The following is a 20,508-nucleotide window of genomic DNA, read 5'->3' as shown; positions in this document are numbered from 1 at the left end:
TTGCAACACAAGTATGATGTGGAGGGACTCAGTAAGTGACAGGGCAGGACTGAGATGTCAGGCACTGGCCAGTGGGGGACAACAATTGCCCTGGTGTTTATAGATGGAACAGGGACTAGAATCACAGAGACACTGCCAGAGTTTAGTTCTGAATGTTCAAAGAAAGAAAAATTAAACTACATGGTAGGATTTTCCAGCAAAATATAGGGTGTCTGTTAACTCTGAATGTTACATGAACAGTGCATATTTCTAAAAATATAAGTATGACCCATTCAATATTGGAGAATACTTAAGCTAAAAAAAGCATTTACTGTTTATAATACTCAAGTTTACCTGGATAGCCTGTTGTTTTTATTTGCTAAATCTGGCAATTCTATACAAGGAAGAAAGCACATCAGATGTAAGAAATTTCAAGAACTAGACATGAGTGACTGGGAGACAGGAATGAGGTTCTAGAGTAAGGGCCCACTTCTTTTTGAATGTTTCACTAGCCAAAGTTACTTTTTATGGTTCAGTCACTTACTGGCTGTGAGAACATGCTCAAAGGCATCAACCAGCACCTGAGAACCTCAATGTCACTTACATACTAAAAAGTAAACATGAGATTTGCATATGTTTGTGAGATGGTGTGGAAGCACTTAGGGCTCATCTGATTATATCAGCCTGTCCAATGACATGGTCTCTTCTACGCTGAAGGGACAAGGAGAAACTTACAAATATACTAGATAAAACCATAAAAATAAAATTAGGGCCTCCCTCGTGGCGCAGGTGGTTGAGCGCTGCACTGTGAGGCTGTCTGCAGCCTCTGCAGCGTGGGTTTGATCCCGGCAGGCCGGCGAGAATCCCACATGGTGAGGTGGACCTCTCCTATCTCACCTGCTGCTCCCCTCAGCAGTGTATTTCATCAGTCTGCCTGTTCTGTTCCCTGCTCTGTCTCTGGTGAATCTTCTCACCCTCCCGCGCATCTGGCCTGTACCCCGGTTCTTGTATAAAAACAAATCTTAAAAAAATTATAAAAAAAATAAAACCCGGTTTCATCATATAAAGAGACATTAAAGCATTCAAATTAGGTAAATTTTCCTTAGATACTTTGTGAGATTGTGTTTAACATTTTATCTCTCGTAAAAGATGAAATTGATGTGCTTTTCAAGGCCACTTTGAATCAGTGAAAGCAATGAGCATTTATAGAATGCTTTTCGTAGAACAGGGGATAGGAAATGAGAATGAAGATGAAACAGACATATCAAAAAAACAAATAAAACACTTATTTTATTGATCAGGGCAGTTTCAAAACAAAAGAGAGATGACATGCATTCACATACTCACACACCAGCTCTACAAATATAAAAGCAGTATTTAAAAAAATCAAGAGCCAAATGGGGTAATATCAAGACTGAAGCATGATTCAGGAATATTCCATTGAGTTTACAAGGAATATAATGGGACTGAGTTTTATGTAGAGACAACATTCCATATGAAAGACCATTGAGCTAGAAATGAGCACATTATAAAGAAAGACTTTAAGAATACAGGGACTGACTGCAAAGCAAGTTTATGTAGAGAAGCAGAAAGAAAACAAAATGATCTAATAATCCAAGGCATTAAGTACAAGGATCCTGAAAAGTTAGTCATATGAAGTGGATGATGAGTTACACAGGACAGTCATACTATAATCTTGAACAAATAATGAATAATAGCTTCCTGCCTCACTTTTTATATATGATATCATAACACAGTCATATAGGATGTTACTATTATTAGTAAGTTCAAGTTTAAGACAGAGAAATTGAAACTTGTGCGTATCTAAATTAACACAGGAATAATTAGCAAAGCTAAGACCTGCATACAAATAAGACCTCTCAATTTAGATCTTTTATACTTTCAATTATGAATTGGGAAAACATAAGGTTCGTATGGCCAGTTAATTGAGTAGTAGGCTAAATAATGTATTTGAAATAAATAACAAGCACATTGTATCAACTGCATCCATCTGCTCAATCATTACAAAAATTTAAATTAGATGATCCAGTATGTACCAGTAACTACTCTGTGGCTTGTCATCAAAATAGTCAAACACTTAAATTTGTCTTTTCCAGTTGGAAGGAAATCGCTTTGTAACTGTGAGTAGAAACTCTAGACCTGTATATATATATACCACATCTTCTTATCCAGTCCTCTATTTTTGGGCATTTGGGTTGTTTACAGATTTTACCTACTATAAATAGTGCTGCAATACACAATGGAATACTATTCAGCAATCAAAAAAGATAAAATACTGCCATTTGCAGCAAGATGGATGTAGTTACAAGGAATTATGCTCAGTTAAATAAGTCAAAAGGAAAGAGAAAAAGATTGGGTGGTTTCACTTATAGCAGGACTATAAGTAAGACATCAGTGTGAAAGAATAATAACAGTACAATATACAACAAAGCAACAGACACTTATAAATCAGGGGCATACTGCAGGGGAGGAGGAGGGAGAGGGATCAGAGGGAGGAAGGGAGGAGCACAGGGGACTGAGGTGATGGTGCACAGGTGCCTTAGAGAAGGAAACTCTATGGGAACTACACCTGGGGTGGGGTGAAGCAAACATTGTTTAAAAATGAACAATGATATAAAATAAATATCAGTGAAAAAAGAAACTCTAGAACTATATTCAACTTTTCTTCAAAATATTCAGTGAAAAAAGATGTGATATTTTAAGAGACTACCAGAAAGCAGTTAAAGACAGTTGTCTGGATGGGAATATTAATGCATGTGGGTCTCAATTGGTGTTAGTATTTTGTGGAAAGATAATTATTTTGGGAAACAAGGTTTACTGTTATAAACAAGGTTATGCTGTTATAAACGTGTTTTCTTTGGAAGAAATAATCTAAGTAAAATCTTGTCTAGTAGAGCAACAGGTCCTCCAGTGAGTTAACTTATTTCTGCAAGCTATTATTTATGTCTCATTTGTCTGTATTTTCCTGGCTCCCCGCAGAATTTTGGGTGTAGGTAATTAGAAAATTGCTGTTGAATGAATCATGATGTTTAAACTTTTCTTTTACAATAAATGTCTGTTGAGTAAATTTTGACTAAGAATATATAGGTTCACTAAGTGGCAAGAATTATGCAAATTTTAATAACCCAGTTAGAAAGAGCAGATGTGAATTTCATATATGTGTATGCATGAATTAATCTACAATATTTTATTTTTATCTTTGATTTTTATGTTCATAGCTGTGTTTGTATGGATGGATAGGTAGATAAAATGCTTTGTCTCTTTTTTTTGGAACTTCATGAAATAAATCACAAATTTCTATAAAGGTATTAAAATTTACTCTCTGTGTGATACTTTATACCATTTATTTCAACTGCCAGAAACTTAATTTGAAAAATGAAAATAATAACAGAGCATTAGGTTATTGTGGAGATTAATAAAAATAGGTCAAAAGCAAGCAAATTATACATATAAGTGTAGATATATGCACATGCAACCATAATATATTTCTATATTATATAGAGATTCTTTGTTAAATCAAAAGCTTTACCATTTGATCTGGGTCCTTGACTTCTCTTTTATACACTGGATGAAGTCTTTGAGGATAAATTACTTCATAATTCTTTAGCCTGGGCAGTCCATTCACAGAATTTACTGAGGGGAAAAAAAAAGATATTGAACTAAGCAGAATTAAGATAAACTGGCTGATAATTTGGAATTTTTGCGACTTCCAAAATTCCAAATGATCACCTAGACTGAATTTATGATGCAGGGTGCCTTACTCAGAGGCTTTAACTGAGTTTTATTGGAGAATTATTAAGGTACAAACACCAAAAGAGATTGACAAAAGCAGAAACCCTCTATTCCTCTTGAATCTTTCATTTTATTTTAATTTAACATATATCTTCAAATAATTCCCTGCTGAAAATTTATGTTTGTCTATATAATTTTTTTAATCACAATTTTTGTCTTTTTGTATTTTCATATTATGTCCCCCTTCATATATTTCTCTATTTGATTAAATGTTTTTCGTTTCTCTTTGCCATCTTGACCTCCCGTCAGAGAAATCAGTGAAATGCAGCAAACAGAACAAGCAGAAGGGAAGGAAGAGGGAAGCCATACTAACCACCTAGGAAGTTACTCAGAGTTAGAGTAATTGAGCTGGAGCTCTCTGAAAACTACAGTGTTATAAAATTTCTGATTCTAATATATTTTTCTCAGAATTTCTAATAGCAATGCTTTATACTGGTGAAATAAACTATATCACAGTAAGAAAAGACTCTAATACCTGCCTACAGAATGGACTGGCTTTTGCAATAGATAAATTTTTGTAATGCATAGCATGAAAATGAGTCAAGCAGATGACGAGACCACCACCACTGGCATAGAAAGAATTTTTTTGAGAATACCACGATATTGAAATAGAATTGGGAAATTATCTCACCAAACCTTTTTTCTGTATCTTGAATTCTCTTCTCAACAATGTTTCTGGAAGTATTTTTTATGAGAAATTCAGAGATTTCCAAAGCTAATACTGAATTTCTATTTTCTTTTGGTCACATGATGCTATTTGGAGAAGTGCCTGATGAAAAGTGAACAGACTGTGACTGCCCTTTGGCTGCTGAAAGAGCTGCAACTCCATCCAGAATGCAGATGCAGAGGGGCCCAAGAACGTAGTGTGGACCAACCCAGCAATTTACTAACACCATGATTGGAAAGGCTTTAGTTCCCTGTGTAATGGAGAGATGATGTTCTAAGGATAATCCTAGCTAATTAAAGCAGTCAAACCCAAATCCTATGGTAAGCCGTACAATGTTACTGTGGTTGAATTTTCTTTTCTTTTTTTTTTTTTTTAAAGATTTAGTTATTTATTTATACAAGCACTGGGTACAGTCAGAAGCCGGGAGGGTGAGAGAATTCACCAGAGCCAGAGTAGGGAACAGAACAGGCAGACCAATGAAACACACTGCTGAGGGGAGCAGCGGGCGCAGCAGGAGACGTCTGTGTTCCATGTGGGACCCTCGCTGGCAGCAGGGGATCAAACCGGTGCTGCAGAGGCTGCGGGCAGCTTCGCAGCCCAGCGCTCAACCACTGCGCCACCAGGGGAGGCCCCACTATGGTTGATTTTTAATAAATAAAACTGAGTATTATTTGACTGTCACCCTGGATGACTGTACTCTTCTCTTAATAATACAGCAAAGGATAAAATAATTATTTTTTTTAAATTAAAAAGTAAAGCAGAAATGTTCCAAAATTCCAAATGATCTCAATTTTTCTTTGACTTCATTTAACCACTTAAGAGCTGTTCACATCTAACTTTGAAAAATAGAAAAAGTGATTAAACTGGCTAAAAACTTGGTGGGTCAAAAATGAAATATAGAAAGATGAAACAGCTTTGCTTCCAGTAGTTTGAGATCTTCTCTTAAAAGCATCTCAGAAACACTTAAAGCCATGGTTTTCACCATCAGGACACTTTCTCTTTGGTTTAGTTTGAATTTTTAATTGTTTGAAAAAGAGGGGGGCAGATTAAATGTACTCTAGAACTCGTTCAAGTATTCTAAGATGTTATGTGAATAAATACAGAATCTTCTATAAATAACCTCTTTGAAGGGCCAATAATCATTTGGACAATTGGAAGTCCTAACCAATTATGATGAAAACCTTCCCTTAAATAGTCGCCCATGAAGAACTATATCACAGCCCCATTTACACCTTATTGTAATAGAGATCATCACTGGACATTTTTATTTCTATTTACTTTTTGGTAAAGGAAAATAATAGCCTAGTTATAAAAATTTTCATCACAGAAGCTGAAAAGCCTAAAGGAACATAAATCAATCATTAAAATTTTAATAATTATCATAATTATTTCAAAATAATAAGATGCCAGGAGGTAAGAAAATTACTCTTGCCACAAATTAACTGATGATATCAACACAATTCCCTGAAGCCTCCTTAACTCCATGACACCAAACAAAAATACCATAAGGCACCCACATGCTGGCTGGTAGATTGTGTTCAATCAGTGCAATTAATCCTGTTAATATGGAGCTCATGAAGCCATCTATTCACCAGCCCAGCAGCCAGAATAACTCTTTCAAAAATGCTATATGAAAATGATGTTTATCCATAACACACATTTTTCTGACAGCCTAGATAGTCCTTGATTCATGAAATAATAGCTACATAACTGATTCTTTTTACAAAAGCAGAAAATAGAAACACACACTGTCTACTCAGAAGTGGTAAGAAAGGAAAAGGCTAATCCACCCAACTCAAATCTCTAACATATAAATTTCTAGTTTATACCTACCCTGGATCTAACTGGTCTCTGAATTTTATTATTTATTCAAATCAGAAATTATCAATTGACTCTTACATAGGGAGTTGAAATATGTAAATTAGTGAAAAAACTTATTTCCAACTCTGTTTGATGGCCAAGCACTTCCAAATGGCAGTCAATCAATCAATAAAATTAACTGTAATATATTTTTTTAAACCTACAGCAACCTCTTTCTGCATTTTGAAATGAATGGATTTCCAGCTCTTCCTGAACACCTGCAAACAAGTAAACTTTCCTTCAAGACTCTTATTTTTCTGAAGCCAAGAAGGCCCTTGAATAATGAGACTTTAGATACACAAATTACAAGAGATGCATCACACCTACATGTTTGTCTCATTCATCCTTAGGTTTGCTGGAGATGAAGCAGCCTCTTCCCAGTGGAATAACATCAGGCTAATTATATTGAAGCCTGTGCAACAAACACAACTAACTGCCATCCAGGGATTACACAAACCTGAGATGTAACACAATATGTTTCTACTAATTCATTTTAATTCTTTCTTTCTTTCTCCCACAGAACTCATATGTTAGGTATTTGTGAGCAGCAAAAATGAATCAAGAAAATGAGAGCTGTTACTATGGTTTGAGAGAGATAATTTTTTACTGTTTATTAGTTTTTGAAAAATCAAAGCTTGTTACCAAGCTTAATTCTCAATGGCTACTTTATTTTTTAATGTGTTCGGGGCCATTTTGGAGTTTAACACCTTGGTGCATAATATTGACCTTTTCATTTTCATTCAAATCTTTTTAAAGGTGTTTAAAGCAATATTTTTCAAACTGAACATATCATGACATTCATGATTCAGGGTTTATGTAGAGACACTGACTTAAGTTCTGTGTTTCTCTGTACCTCACAAACTATATTTACTTTAAACCATATGTAGCAAAAATGATTGCAAACACTTAGGAAAAAGTACACTATAATTAAGTCTATCATTTTGGCTATTAAGGTTAAATTGTATAAACTCTTTCAGATGTTCTAGTCATCACTTGAAGGCAAGAAAAGTTGCTAAATTAAAGTAAAATAATTTCAACAAATTCTATACCCCCCAGATATAGGAATCATTTCCCCATTTTGCCAGTGCACTGACTTCTTTGCATAGACCTATCATATCATTTTAGATATTTGAGTTTTTTTTTCTTTTCCTAAAATGATATCCCCTAAGTCATTTTTTCTCAAGATATGAGAGTCAGTGCAACAGTTGGCCTGAATTTACCATTTTTTTTAAACTTCACATTTATGGGTACTGGCCAAAGGTCATGATCTGAGGGTTACATATATTTTATTCTTGGCATGATGGGACAGAAAAGCAAAAATGGAAGAGTTGAGAAAAGGAAAATTGCTTACTTCTTACATTGTGGCTGGAAATAAATCCACATGGGAATAATAACAGGGGTATTTCAGTGACTAAGAGATGATCCAGAAAACACAAGTTGGAAGATAGGAAGAAGGGGCAGCTCTCTGTTCAAGACGGAAACTGTTCATTTTCCTCTAGTCTCTCAACAACCACTTCAGAATCTCTGTTGCCATCACCAGGCACTCGGAGATGTCACACTTTTAGGCATCACTTCCAAGGACTTGCCTCTCTGAATGCCCGATGTGAATACACAGCAGGGGAAATAATCAGTTGGTAGTTTTCCAACTCCGCTGAAAAGGCTGTAATGTGATTCTGCTCAGGAATCCGATTACTCGTCGTGTGTTGAGTAATACCAGTTCATGAGCAGTTCTGCGTACTAATCAAAAGGGGGGTCCCAGAGAGTTTTTGGTGTATTTTTGGAGAATGTAGGGAAAGAAGATGTCTATTATTTGAATTTAAAGTAGAAATAAATCTCTGTATCATATCAGTATTGTAAACCACTGTCACCTCAATAAAATACATTAATTTTTAAAAAAGTAATTGGTAATTTTAAATCAAGTAAAATCTATAGTATCAGTAGTAGTCAAAATGAGATCCATATCTTGTTTCGAATTTATTGGCAATCTTTGTGTCATCATCAAATGTGACATAGGCTATTATTTAAGATAGATACTATTTTGTATCTATCCTGTCCAGATCATCTTTACTATGTTAAATAACAATCCATTTCTTCACACTAATTGAGGTTTTCTAAGTAGATATTGAATTCAGTCATATGTATTGCAATTTCTGTCAGCATGGTCATATTCTTTACCTCATGTTTGATGTAATAGATTATACTGGCAGGTTTCCTAATATTAAACAATTTTCTTACTAACAGAATTAGGTAAAAAATACTAAAAGTAGAAATTTTAAATCAGTAACTTCAATCTGTAGCACAATTTTATATTTGAAGATATTAAGTCAAACTTGTTACAACATATCAGATGCCGGGGGAGGGAAATCTGTTTTCATGACTCAGTGTGGCATGAATACCAGGGGGAGGAGAATCTTCACTTCCTATTCCATACTTGGTGTTGATAATCTGTTTCCATTCCTCGGTCCCAACAAGCATTTTAAGCCCAAGAAAAGGCATATCAGAGAAAAATTCTCAAACACTGCAGCTAATGTTTTGATTAGAAATAAAAATAAACTAAAGAAACATGTTACCCAGTCTAATCAAAATCTAATCTAAGAATTTATCAGAAATAGAGAGATGTAGTTTGTTATTAGGAATTAGCATTCCTATACTTTTGAACTCTTAAATATTTATTTGATATAACCAGCAAAATGAAAGTGAATTTGCCAGTGAAAATGCATTGCTTAGTAGCCATGTTACTTTTAGTCAAATAATATCACAATGCTCCAGAAATATGAAACTGATGAACTATTTCTAATTATCACATTTATTATCACAAGTAAAGGACTAAAGATGGACATGCACACTCAAAAGGAATAGAAAAAGTCAAACTGGCCCCAATATATTAACAGACACATGCCAAATCTTCCTTTGACAAAAAGTGTGCTGCATATTTACTGCTCTCAAAATTACATGGATTTTGATGAATTCCACCTTTTGACTCAATGACCACATCATGATTTAAACTATACTGCAGAAATCTTCCTTTTGATTTCTAGATATTCTCAGATTAGTCATGTAAATACAAATTGAAAACCTCTCTTGGCCTCTCCTTTTACTTGAATGTTTACATCAGCCACAGGTCCCAAAACAATAGGTAAAAATAAGCCTAACTGGTTACTAAAATTGATTTAGGAAAAAAAAATAGTACTGGGAGAGGATGGAAAAGAGCAGTTCCCCTACCTGTTTCACAGAAACTGGAAAAGAGCTAAACCCCTACCTGGAAGCAGAGGGAGGAGAACAGCAGCCCTCAGAAGCAGCCCTGGCCACATGCTGGGCGGTACGGGAGCTGTGTCTGTCCTTCTCCTTGAACAGACACACACTGCCTGGTCTGTCCCTGACTGCACTCGAGTGAAACCAATGCAACGCCCAGGCTCATTCTTGTCTCCGCTTCAGGAAGTGTTTACCAAGGTGTTGCACAAGCTTGAAGCCTGGCCCTGCGACAATGGCACAGGAGGCGGAAGTTCTGGCCGCCTCCAGGCTCTGAGATCCCTTTACCACTAGCTATTATTGTGTTTCCTCCCCGCATTCGCCATTCAAAATGAGTATTTCTCCAAAATTGCCATAGTCCATTAAGCCACATTGGAGTAAAAGTTTCAATCAATGTGCACATTTAGTACATGTAATACGTAAAATAAAATAATGTGTGTATGTATTTGTATATTTGCAAAGTTCAATACTGAGAATGTTATTCTTCCCTCACATGCATACGTGGTGCCATGAAATGGTTTCTAAAACAAATACAATTATTATGTAAAACGCTTTTTTAAGTTATTTTGTGTTTTATTTTTACACAATGGTGCCCTCAGAGATTCAGAAATATCCCAATAAGGCTGTTTGGCAATAGAAATAAGAATCCCAGTAAGAATGTTTGCACCACCTCCCTGGTGGTGCAGGGGTTTAAGTCTCAGCACTATCAAGCTATTGCCAACCACTACAGCAGGAGTTCAATCCCTGGCCAGGGAGCTGATTCACATGGTGCAGCAGACCTCTCCTGTTGTGCCCGCTGCTCCCCTCAGCAGTGTATTTCAGTCAGTCTGCCTGTTCTGTTCCCCACTCTGTCTCTGGTGAATCCTCTTACACACACACACACATACACACACCTCTGACCTACACCCCATTTCTTGTATGCATATATAAATAACATAAATCTTAAAAAAAAAAAAGAATGTTTGGCAATAGCAGCTGAGCTTTTTCAGACCCCAAAGGGTATTTATAAACTGCCTGGAGCAAGGAAAGGAGGGAAAGCTTTGATTATTAAATGCTTTTTCTCTACTAGAGTAAGGGTGTAATTCCAGGGAGATTTCAGGAGCGCTCACTGGTGCTAGTGAGATAAAGTTGGCAAGATCAGATACCACACTGTATGACAAAAAATTAGCTAATATTCATTGAGCTATTTACCAAGTTTCACGTCACTTATTCTTATTGTCATGTTAATTCTCATTATACCCTTGGGTAATAAATAACCTCTAAAGACAAGAACTATGCTATAGAAGCTGTGCTCCCCAAGCACACCACAGTAAGGAGTCCTAACCTTCCCCCTTGCCAGACTCTAGGAACCACCAATGAAATGAGTGCATTTGCATCTGTGATCGCATTTTCTTACACTAACAGGTACTAGCAAATGTGCATAGAATTAGTAGATGCCTCTTTTCTGTTTCTTAAAAAAGACAAAGCAGTAGAACTTGGGTTGGAGAGATAGAAACCTCTGAGATTCTCTTATCTTTTGAAAACAGTTTTTTCAACTATCAAATGGAAATAAGATGTGAGTTAGAATCTTTCCCAAAATTATTGACAGGTTCTTCCACTCTTAAGCTAACTCCACTTTAGGACACATATGAGTCATTGTTTTGTACCCCCCCCCCCCAGCCGTGAGTCATTATTGAATCGCCTAGACTCCAATATGGTGTTAGAAAAAAGCAACTACTAAATATATGTTTGCACACTGACTCAATAATTGAAGGAGGATCACTCTTAAAAAAACAAGCAGAGCCTCTGAGCCACAAGTCAAGAGCAGCGTCTCAGAAGAAAAGGAGGAAAAAGAGCTATTAGTCTTTTAAAACCAAAACCAATTTTAAGCCTTATGGTTTCCTATTCTAACTTATCATGTTCCCATTTGTGCTAAGTATATAGTGTGACACAAAGGAAAGCAAACTATTTGCTTTTAAGCTTAGTAAATACATTTTTACATAAGAAACCCAAGAGATTTTGTTATCACCTTTCAGGTACCATATTTACACAAGATTCTACTTTCTTGCTTAGGTTTTGTTATTATAATCAGTCAATATTCCTTGTGGTCTGGAATTACTAGCATGTATTTAACTCCTGTACATTCTGTTAAGTCCTTTGAAACATGTAGTGGCCTTTTCGTTCACCACAAAATATCTAAATTTAAAAGCAGTAGGTAATCAGTACATTACTGCACCCAATCAAGCTGTATAACCTGATGTACTGAACAAGCAGACAAGGCTTGGTGGAACATTCTGTCTTCCAAGTAGAAAGAAGGTAGCCATTGTTCCTCTTTAGATGTGATTTTTCTACTTGCTCTATGCTCCACTGCTGACCTGCCCTCTCCTCTAGCCTCCTTTGTAGTATAAGAACTAAAATTAAGACCCAATATTATATATTTAGGTAAGTAGTTCCCTAAATATCTCTTATCACTAGGTTCAGTGGAGCTGCTGTTGCTGCTTATCTCTAAGTAGTGCATCAGTTCCTTACCAATCTACAGATTTACTCAAATAAGTCAATCACATCTGCTAGTGGGAACCTGGGGACACTTCACCCCCTTGGTACTACTAACGCCCCCCTCCCAACAGCCCTTAGTTATTCCTCTGTTCCCAGGTACAACTTGCATGACCCTATATGGCATCCCTCTCTCTCCCGCCCCCTGCACTGTCAGCAAATGTGACAGAAATTTGTCAATCTTACCTATGCAGCATTGGGTGTCTGGGGTCCAGTCACCCCCTGTAACAATAGGGTGGGAATCATTCCCTCACTGATGGGAGCAATTATGGAGACAAATGAGGTGTTCCAACAAATATACCTCCTCTAACAGTTACATGCCCCTGGTCTTAAGAGGCATTCTGTTTATATGTCTTGATTCATTGTGTTTTAATTTTGCAATTAAACTGCCACAGGAAAATTTCATTCCTCTTATTTATAAACTAGGAAGAAGAGGGTTTTTTTTTCTTTTTTATATTTACTCTCAGGTTCTGTCTACTCATGAAAATCCAGGCTAAAAAATCTTTGCTATCTCAATTAAATTCAACTCCACCTATTACAATGGCCCCGAAGGCTGTACAGGACCCGCATTCCCATACACTGTGCTCACTCCATTGTTCCTTCTGGTCGCTAAATTCATCTTCTTGTGCACAATGATCTATTCTCACTGGGCTACTCCACCTTACTGAATATATTATGCACATGCTTGTCTTAGCATTTGTTTTGACTCTGCTGTCTGAAATGCTGTCAAATATCAAACTGAATGATGAACTTTCTCAAGTACTTATTCTAAGATCAACTTTTCTATTTGATGCCATATCAGAATTCATATTAGACATATAACATATTTAAAGACATATTTAGTAAACCACTTGAACCTCCACCAAATCTATTAGCCTCACTGGAGGAAAACCCATGTACTTCTCTTTTATGTACACTTTATGCTTCCAAATCACTTAACAACTCTTGCCAGGGATTCACATGGTGAAAAGAATGCCGTGCCTTTTCAAGATATTAAACAGAGAATGAGAACTGGGTTCTGATTGAGCTATTAATGTAATTGTTTAGTCACTGGATAAAAACTGGTCCCTACTGTAGAAACCTTTTTACAGGCTCACCCTAGGCAGCAATGCTGTCTCAAAGCAGGGCACTAATATTCTTAGCTCACATTGACCTGGGTGAACTATTATTCACAGTCTTAGTCATGCCAGGATATTTAGATCTAAAAAATCTAACAGTTATTAATATATTCCGCATTAAACCTACTCCTCTCAGTCAAACTTAAACTCTGTCCAAGCCCAGTTCTCCAACTTAAATTTCCACATTATTTAATTCAGTGGCCTCTGTCTAGTCATCATACTCTGGCACATCCCATGAATGGTCTCATGCAATTGTAGAAGCTAGAATGTTCAAAATCTCCAGAGTATTCCCGTAGGATGGAAAACCAGAAGAGTAGATATTATAACTCAAGTCCAAAGGTAGTCTGCTAGAATTTACTCTTCCTAGGGAAGGTTTTTTTTTTTTTTTCTATCAAGGTCTTCAACAAATTGGATGAGACCCACACATATTACAGTGGGCGATCTGCTTTACAAAGTTTGTCAATTTAAATTTTAATCTCATTTAAAAACTACCTTCATAGAAACAATACTGTCTGGCCAAATATCTGGGTGCTATGGTGCAGCCAGCTTGACACAAAAATTAATCTTCACAGGACATATAGTTAGGGGTTTGACTTTTTCCTTCCAGAAAACCCAGGGGTTTTATTTAAATTGTCACTTTCTCCACAGAGATCTGCTCTACATAATAAGTGGGTGTTGAAGCCTTTAAGTTATTTTAAAAAGGACTTGTCATACATGAATTCACTAATCATCAAAAAAAGTAGACCTGCTAGCCCTATATTTGCATATCAAAGAAGGCCCTTCAAGTAGTCATTTCTAGGACAAAGAGGATCAGTGTATCTGGATTAGAAATCCTGGACACAGTCCACAAAGTAAGGGATACCCACTTGAGAATAATTAATTATTCTCAAGGTGTGACAGGTTAATTAAAATGAACTTCAAACAGTTGTAAGTGAAGGCAAGATGTTAATTCCAGATCCTGAGTAAAGGTTTTTGACTAGGTTCTCAGAGCCTGGACCAACAAAAATATTCATGCTTTCAAACAAGTTTGTACAACAAAAGTTATGTTCAACAAATCTATTCAAACCTGTGTTATTCCACAAACATCATGTGCTTGTAGGTTGACAAAAAGTGTTTATCAAGTTGCTAGAATCAAAATACAGGACTAGGTAATCCTTTCTTATTTCTCTTTCAATTTAAGGAACAAAGTTGCTAATCCATACTCTTATCATGTGTGATCATTTATGCACTACATATATGAATGTAAACCAATCATTCATGGATAAATTTCTCTTAAGCAGATGAAAATCTGTTTAACAAGCAAAGAGTGAAGACATTTCTGAGTGATTTAAGAGGGGAGATAAATACAACTGAATGTCAAGGAACTTAGAGAAAAAAGTTTGAAGAAATTAAGTTTTGGAATTTAACTTATAAATGTTATGGGCAAATGAGGTTTGACGTGTCAACTTGACTGAGCCACCATGACAGATAGATGGCCAAGTATTATTCTAGATGTTTCTATGAATGTGCTTTTTTTTTTCTTGCATGAGATAAACATTTAAATCATCAGGACTTTTAAAAAACCACTTTGTTGAGGTGTGTTTGTCACACAAGAAACTATAATTTGGGGTCTCCCTGTGGCCCAGGGGTTAAGTTTCAGAGCTACCACCACAAAGGCCTGAGTTGGAATCCCAGCCAGGTAGCTAACCCACATAGTGCAGCAGACTTCTCTTGTTTTGCCCCTGCTCCCCTCAGCAGTATATTTCAGAAGATCTGCCTGTTTTGCTCCCCACTCTGTTTCTGGTGAATCCTCTCACCCTCCCCCAACATCTGGCCTACACCCCAGTTCTCCTATGCAAAAATAAATAAGCTCTTTTTAAAAAAAGAAGAAACTGTAGCTTTAATATATGCAAGTGAATGAATTTGGGACTGTGCACACAATTGTGAAACCATCATCACAATTAAGGTCACAAACATCCTCCAACTCCTAAAGTTTCCTACCAACCACCTTGTTATGGCTGCTATCATTGTCATTGTCAATATATCATCATCATATCATTATCATCATCACATCATCATCATTTTGTATGACAAAAACATTTAATAAAAGATATAGCCTATTAGTTAATTTTAAATATACAATACAGTACCATTAACCATAGGTATTATTCTGTTTAGATTTTCAGAACTTGGTTATTGTGAATAAATGAAACTTTGTACACTTCGACCATCACCTTCACATTTTTTCCCCTTTTCTCCAGCCCTGGTAACTAACATTCTATGCTATGCTTCTATGAATTTAACTGTTTTATGTTCCACTATCAGTGAGATCAGGTAACTTTTCCTTCTCATATAGCTTTTTTCACATAGCATAAACTCCGCTTAGTCAATCCATGCTTCTTTACAAGTGGCAGTATTTCCTTATTACTTTTTATTTATTTATAAGTTTATCAGTAATTTATATGTCTATAGAACTTTCCAGTTATATTTTCACTTCTCCATTTGTGCACATGCTTCACTCAGCCTCCATCAAACCTCCTGGACTACTGTCAAACCTCTTCCTTCCCCTAGTCCCTTCTCCCTCACCTGTGCTCCCTCCGGTAACTGGTATATTTTCATGAGATCTAAGAATTGTTTTTGTTGTGCTTTGCCAGTATAGGATTTCCTTATGTTTTGTAAATAATGAAGCAATCATTCTGGAAGGCACAATGAAAAGCTGGGAAGAGAGAGTGGTGGTGCAATGACAAACTGACATAAGAAGCACAGAGAGGGCCTCCCTGGTGGCACAAGAAGTTAAGACTCAACCTATGAGGCTGTCCGCAGCCTCTGCAGCACCAGTTCGATCCCCAGCCAGCCAGGAATCATCCCACATGGCACAGTAGACCTCTCCTGTTTCGCCGGCTGCTCCCCTCAGCAGTATATTTCAGTCAGTCTTCCTGTTCTGCTCCCCACTCTGTCTCTGGTGAATCCTCTCACCCTCCACACCTCTGGCCTGCACCCCATTTCTTGTATGCATAAATAAATAAATCTTAAAAAAAAAAACACAGAGAAATTGCGATGTAAGAGTGAAGGAAAAGATAACTAAAGTAATTTCCCCTTGAAAAGATAACCAAAGGTGCTAGGACTCTCTGGAGGAAAAGGTGCAGTTCTCGGAAAAAATACTTGGAAGATGAAGAATGCAGAACTAGGAAATGGAAATAGTCATGGAGAGATTATCTCGAGGTGCCTTCTCTATAAAGATCATAGAAACTTGCAGAAATGCACTCAAAGTCTAACACATGTATTTTCTTACTGAATCACTCCAGAGCTGTTTAATATACCTTCCCTGTTGAGTACACACCTTAGAATGTGATTACTGTAGAAAGGTATTTGTCAGGAACAATGATACCTTGTGAATGGGATCACGGCAGTAAGATAAAAAGAAAGAAACATGAGCCACAGCACCCAAGGTGCTGTATGAAGGTCCTACATTGTTATTGCTTGTTCCTAGGAAATAAGTTGGGTGGCAGGGAGCTAGGAAATTTATAGCAGAAAAGCTGCTTAGGAGAAGTACTGATTGACAGATGAAACCTGGTCTGTGCACATAAACAAGTCGTAATGAAGTTACTGACCCAAAGACCCAGAGAAATACATCATTAGTTTACATGTCAAAACTTTGCACAGGTTCCCAGAACAATATCATTTGTGTTCTTGACATCCTTGATTCATAATTTTCTATTTATTTTAGTAAACAGCTCTTCCTTAAAATGAAGACAAGTGGGGATACATTATTATCAGACACTAAAAATCATTCACTAAGGTACTCCCTGGTGGCCTAGGGGTTAAGTCTCAGTACTATCACTGCTACGGCATGAGTTTGATCCCTGCACCAGGGAATTAACCCACATGGTACAGCTGACCTCTCCTGTCTCACCCACTGCTCCCCTCAGCAGTGTATTTCAGTAGATCTGCCTGTTCTGCTCCCCACTGTCTCTGGTGAGTCCACTCACCCCCTGCATCTCTTATATGTACCCCAGCTCTTGTACGCATAAGAAATCTTAAAAAAAAGATTAAAATAACAAATATGAATTTAATTTAAAAATATGACTATAAATCCTTATTTTTCACTCAAAAATTGATATTTTAAAAATGACGATGATTAATATTGTTCAGAGTGCCCCTGTTGATGGGGAAGTTAATGTGATATTTTGCACATGTGTATATTCTGCCAACCATGCATGTGCCTTTTGGGTGAGTGTGCTATGAGCATTACTATCTTGGGCTGGATACATTGCTAATCATTTTCTTGGGCTGTATCCCAGAGTGTAAATGTTTTCTTATGCTGAAACTATGATTATTCTTGGACTTTAAATGAGATGGCCAAATAGCCTTCCACAGAGTGTGTTGTTCCCTATTATAATGTTAACTCGTGTGGCGCTAGGCATTGGCTCTATATTGCCAAGGCATTCATTTCAAAGACATCTATCTTCTATAAATATATTGACAGTTATACAACACAGTTGCCAGCTACAAAACTAAATAAAGAGCCACCCATTCGGTAACCCTTCTAGAAAATCCTAGATAACCTACAAAACTGACCACTGGAGTAAGCTTTTCCTTTCTGAACCCTCATTTCTGCTCTATGTTTTAAACTCACCCACGAAGAGTGAACCCACAAAATCCTAGGAACTATATCCTTGACCTCAATAAAGGCAGAAGCCCTGGCTCATGGCCCCTTTCCCAGACTTCACTACTTGGTCATCAGGTGTACTGTGCACCCTCTGGTGCACAGTAATAAACCTGTCAGTAATAAACCTTGTTTTTCCAAAGTTCCATAATGGTTGTTGCTGAGGTATGTCTTGCAATCATAATAAGAGCTTCAAGGTGAGGTCTTCCCAAATTTCGGGGTCTAGTCAGAGAGGTGTCTGTGGTACTTAGTGGATCACGAACAAAGGCTGAGGTTAAAACATCACGGAATTAATTTTATAGTATTCCTTTCCATTTAAATATTAAGTTAATAAATACAGTTATGAAGGCTTTGTATTGTTGCACTGTTGAATATTCCATTGTATGAATACACAATGATTGAATCTCTTTTTGTTGGGGTTGTTTCCAATGCTTCAGTATTACAATGTTACAGAGAATACTGCTATATAAGTATGTGAACACTCGCTCCACTTGGAGACAGAGACAGAGTTTTAAAAATTAGCTAGTGTGATCTAGAACATTTCAGCCAGTTCTTATTGAGACTGGCAAAATGGTTTGCAGTCTTGGTTAACTAGATCGCTAACTAGGATTTAAATATATACCCATTACAAATTAGTGCATATAAATCAGTGTCACTCTTGCCAAATTGGGGAAAGAAATGTCTACTTCTTTCTGGCAAATCTGACTCTTGATGTTGGGTGCTCACATAGTCTCCATCTACTGAAAATTGACACAATTGTCTGAGAATTTGAAATCAACTAATTTTTAACATAGTAATATTTGCCAGAAAACATGATTTATTTTATTTACTTACATTTTAAAACATGAAATACACATTTAAGAAGTGGTGGAATTTGGAAATTTCCAAAACAAGTTTGAAAAGTGGCAAGCACAGAAAACATTTTGAAAAAATAATGAAAACATTATTTTCAAAACTTTAACTTTTCTTAGGTAAGTATTAAGTCATGGTATGTGAATGTGTTTCTTTGCTCCATTTTTAGTAGGAAGATCAGTGAAGTATAAAGTGTGTCATCATCTATCTTTCAAACAGTTTCATTCAATCATACCCTTAGTGTCTATTCATTATCATCTTCACTGCCTGTCACTCAGTAGTAGGATGGCATTTAAAACCAACCACAGAGCAGGCTGTGGAGTGCAGGGCTGTGAAGATGTCCACACCTCTGCAGCACCAGTTCGATCCCGGCCTGCCAGGGAGCTACCCACATGGCACAGCAGACCTCTGCTGCCTCACCCGCTGCCCCCTTCAGCAGTGTGTTTCAGTCAATCTGCCTGTTCTGTTCCCCACTCTGTCTCTGGTGAATCCTCTCACCCTCCTGCACATCTGGCCTGTACCCCAGTTCTTGTACAAATAAATCTTAAAAAAAATAAACCAAGCACAGAACATACACTGTCACGCTCTCCCTCCTTCTTCCCTCTCCCTCCTCCCTCATCCTTCCTCTCCCCACACCCGCTCAGACATTAAAGAAGTTACCTTAAAGAAATTCACACAGCTTCTAAATATGCAGCTTTAAAGAAAAAGTAAAGCAAGGTAGCAAAAGCAACTAAATGAGGACATGGTTAACATTTTGAGATTGTGGGGTAGGAACTATTAGATGAATTTGCATAGGTAGTCCCTTGCCAAAAATCACACAGAAAGAAACAAAATAAGCATGACAACTCAGTTCTCCTGTTCCCACTGCTCCAGTGAAAAACTTTCTCCTCTGAGAACTCATAATCAGAAACAGGCAACACGCATCATATAAAATAAAATGCACTGTGAGAAGATGGCACAGTGGGGGTGGGGAGAGGCAATGAGGAAACAAGAGGACATTTAGGATTGAGAACGAAGGGAGGGAAGGTAGAAGTTATGGGAAGAGCAGGCTTGCTATTTGAGGCAAAATTATCTGATGATTGTGCTGAGATCATTTTAAATTCATGGAGAAGATGAGGAACACAGAACCAGGGAAGCAAAACACTGAAAATAGCAACCTGTTTTCCATAACATAGTTATTAGCCCCAACAGAGATACAGCTGAATCAATCAGGGATCTGAGCTACACAGTGACAAGCAGATGGAAAGGATTCTTGCTGCTATTCCAGCTGACCCTACTTATTTTCCTAAAAAGAACCTGAGGCCAGTGAAGTTACTTAAAAAAGAAAAACCACCACCAGTTAATGCAAAGCCAGAAAGAAATTTATTTCCTCCTGTCTCTCAATCAAGTGCTTTTTGTTTTGTTTTGCTAAAACCTTATTTTTGTTTTTTAATTTCAAGCAAAGTGAACCAGTGCCTGGGTAAGAGATTTGTCAGCGTAGATGAAAGAAGCTGGCCTCCCCAATAAAGGGCTTGTGATAAAGGATTTAAAGGTCTTGTGTGTCGAGTTAGGCTCATGTAAAAAAACATACTAGACAACTCAAAAGCTCATCTTACAAAACAAATTTCTCCAAAGCCATCTGTAGGGTAAAGAAAATATCAGGCTTTTCTGCCCTTCCGCCATCAGGATAGATGATGGATCCTTGTCCTGAATGCATGCCTGATGGCGGGCACCTGGAATAGGGTGTGGGCATAGGTAGATGGGATTCAGCTGAGCTAAGACTGTGCTTTTAAGGGCGGCGTCACGGGGGGACG

The 20,508-nt window shown here is 37.1% G+C and overlaps 1 protein-coding gene across 1 annotated transcript in view; it reads right to left on the bottom strand.

Moving 5' to 3' along the window:
• ADAM28 (ADAM metallopeptidase domain 28) overlaps positions 1 to 20,508 on the bottom strand; it is a 312,744-nt gene that overhangs the window by 40,679 nt on the left and 251,557 nt on the right. Inside the window, exon 6 of the mRNA XM_054690295.1 lies at positions 3,530 to 3,633. Within this exon, the coding sequence (XP_054546270.1) occupies positions 3,530 to 3,633 (104 nt within the window). The remainder of the gene's footprint in view (positions 1 to 3,529; positions 3,634 to 20,508) is intronic.

The sequence above is a fragment of the Talpa occidentalis genome, unplaced genomic scaffold (genome assembly GCF_014898055.3).
Source record: "Talpa occidentalis isolate TD23 unplaced genomic scaffold, MPIMG_talOcc4v2.1 talOcc4.8, whole genome shotgun sequence".
Classification (NCBI taxonomy): domain Eukaryota; kingdom Metazoa; phylum Chordata; class Mammalia; order Eulipotyphla; family Talpidae; genus Talpa; species Talpa occidentalis.
This window is presented reverse-complemented; position numbering and strand designations above follow the sequence as displayed.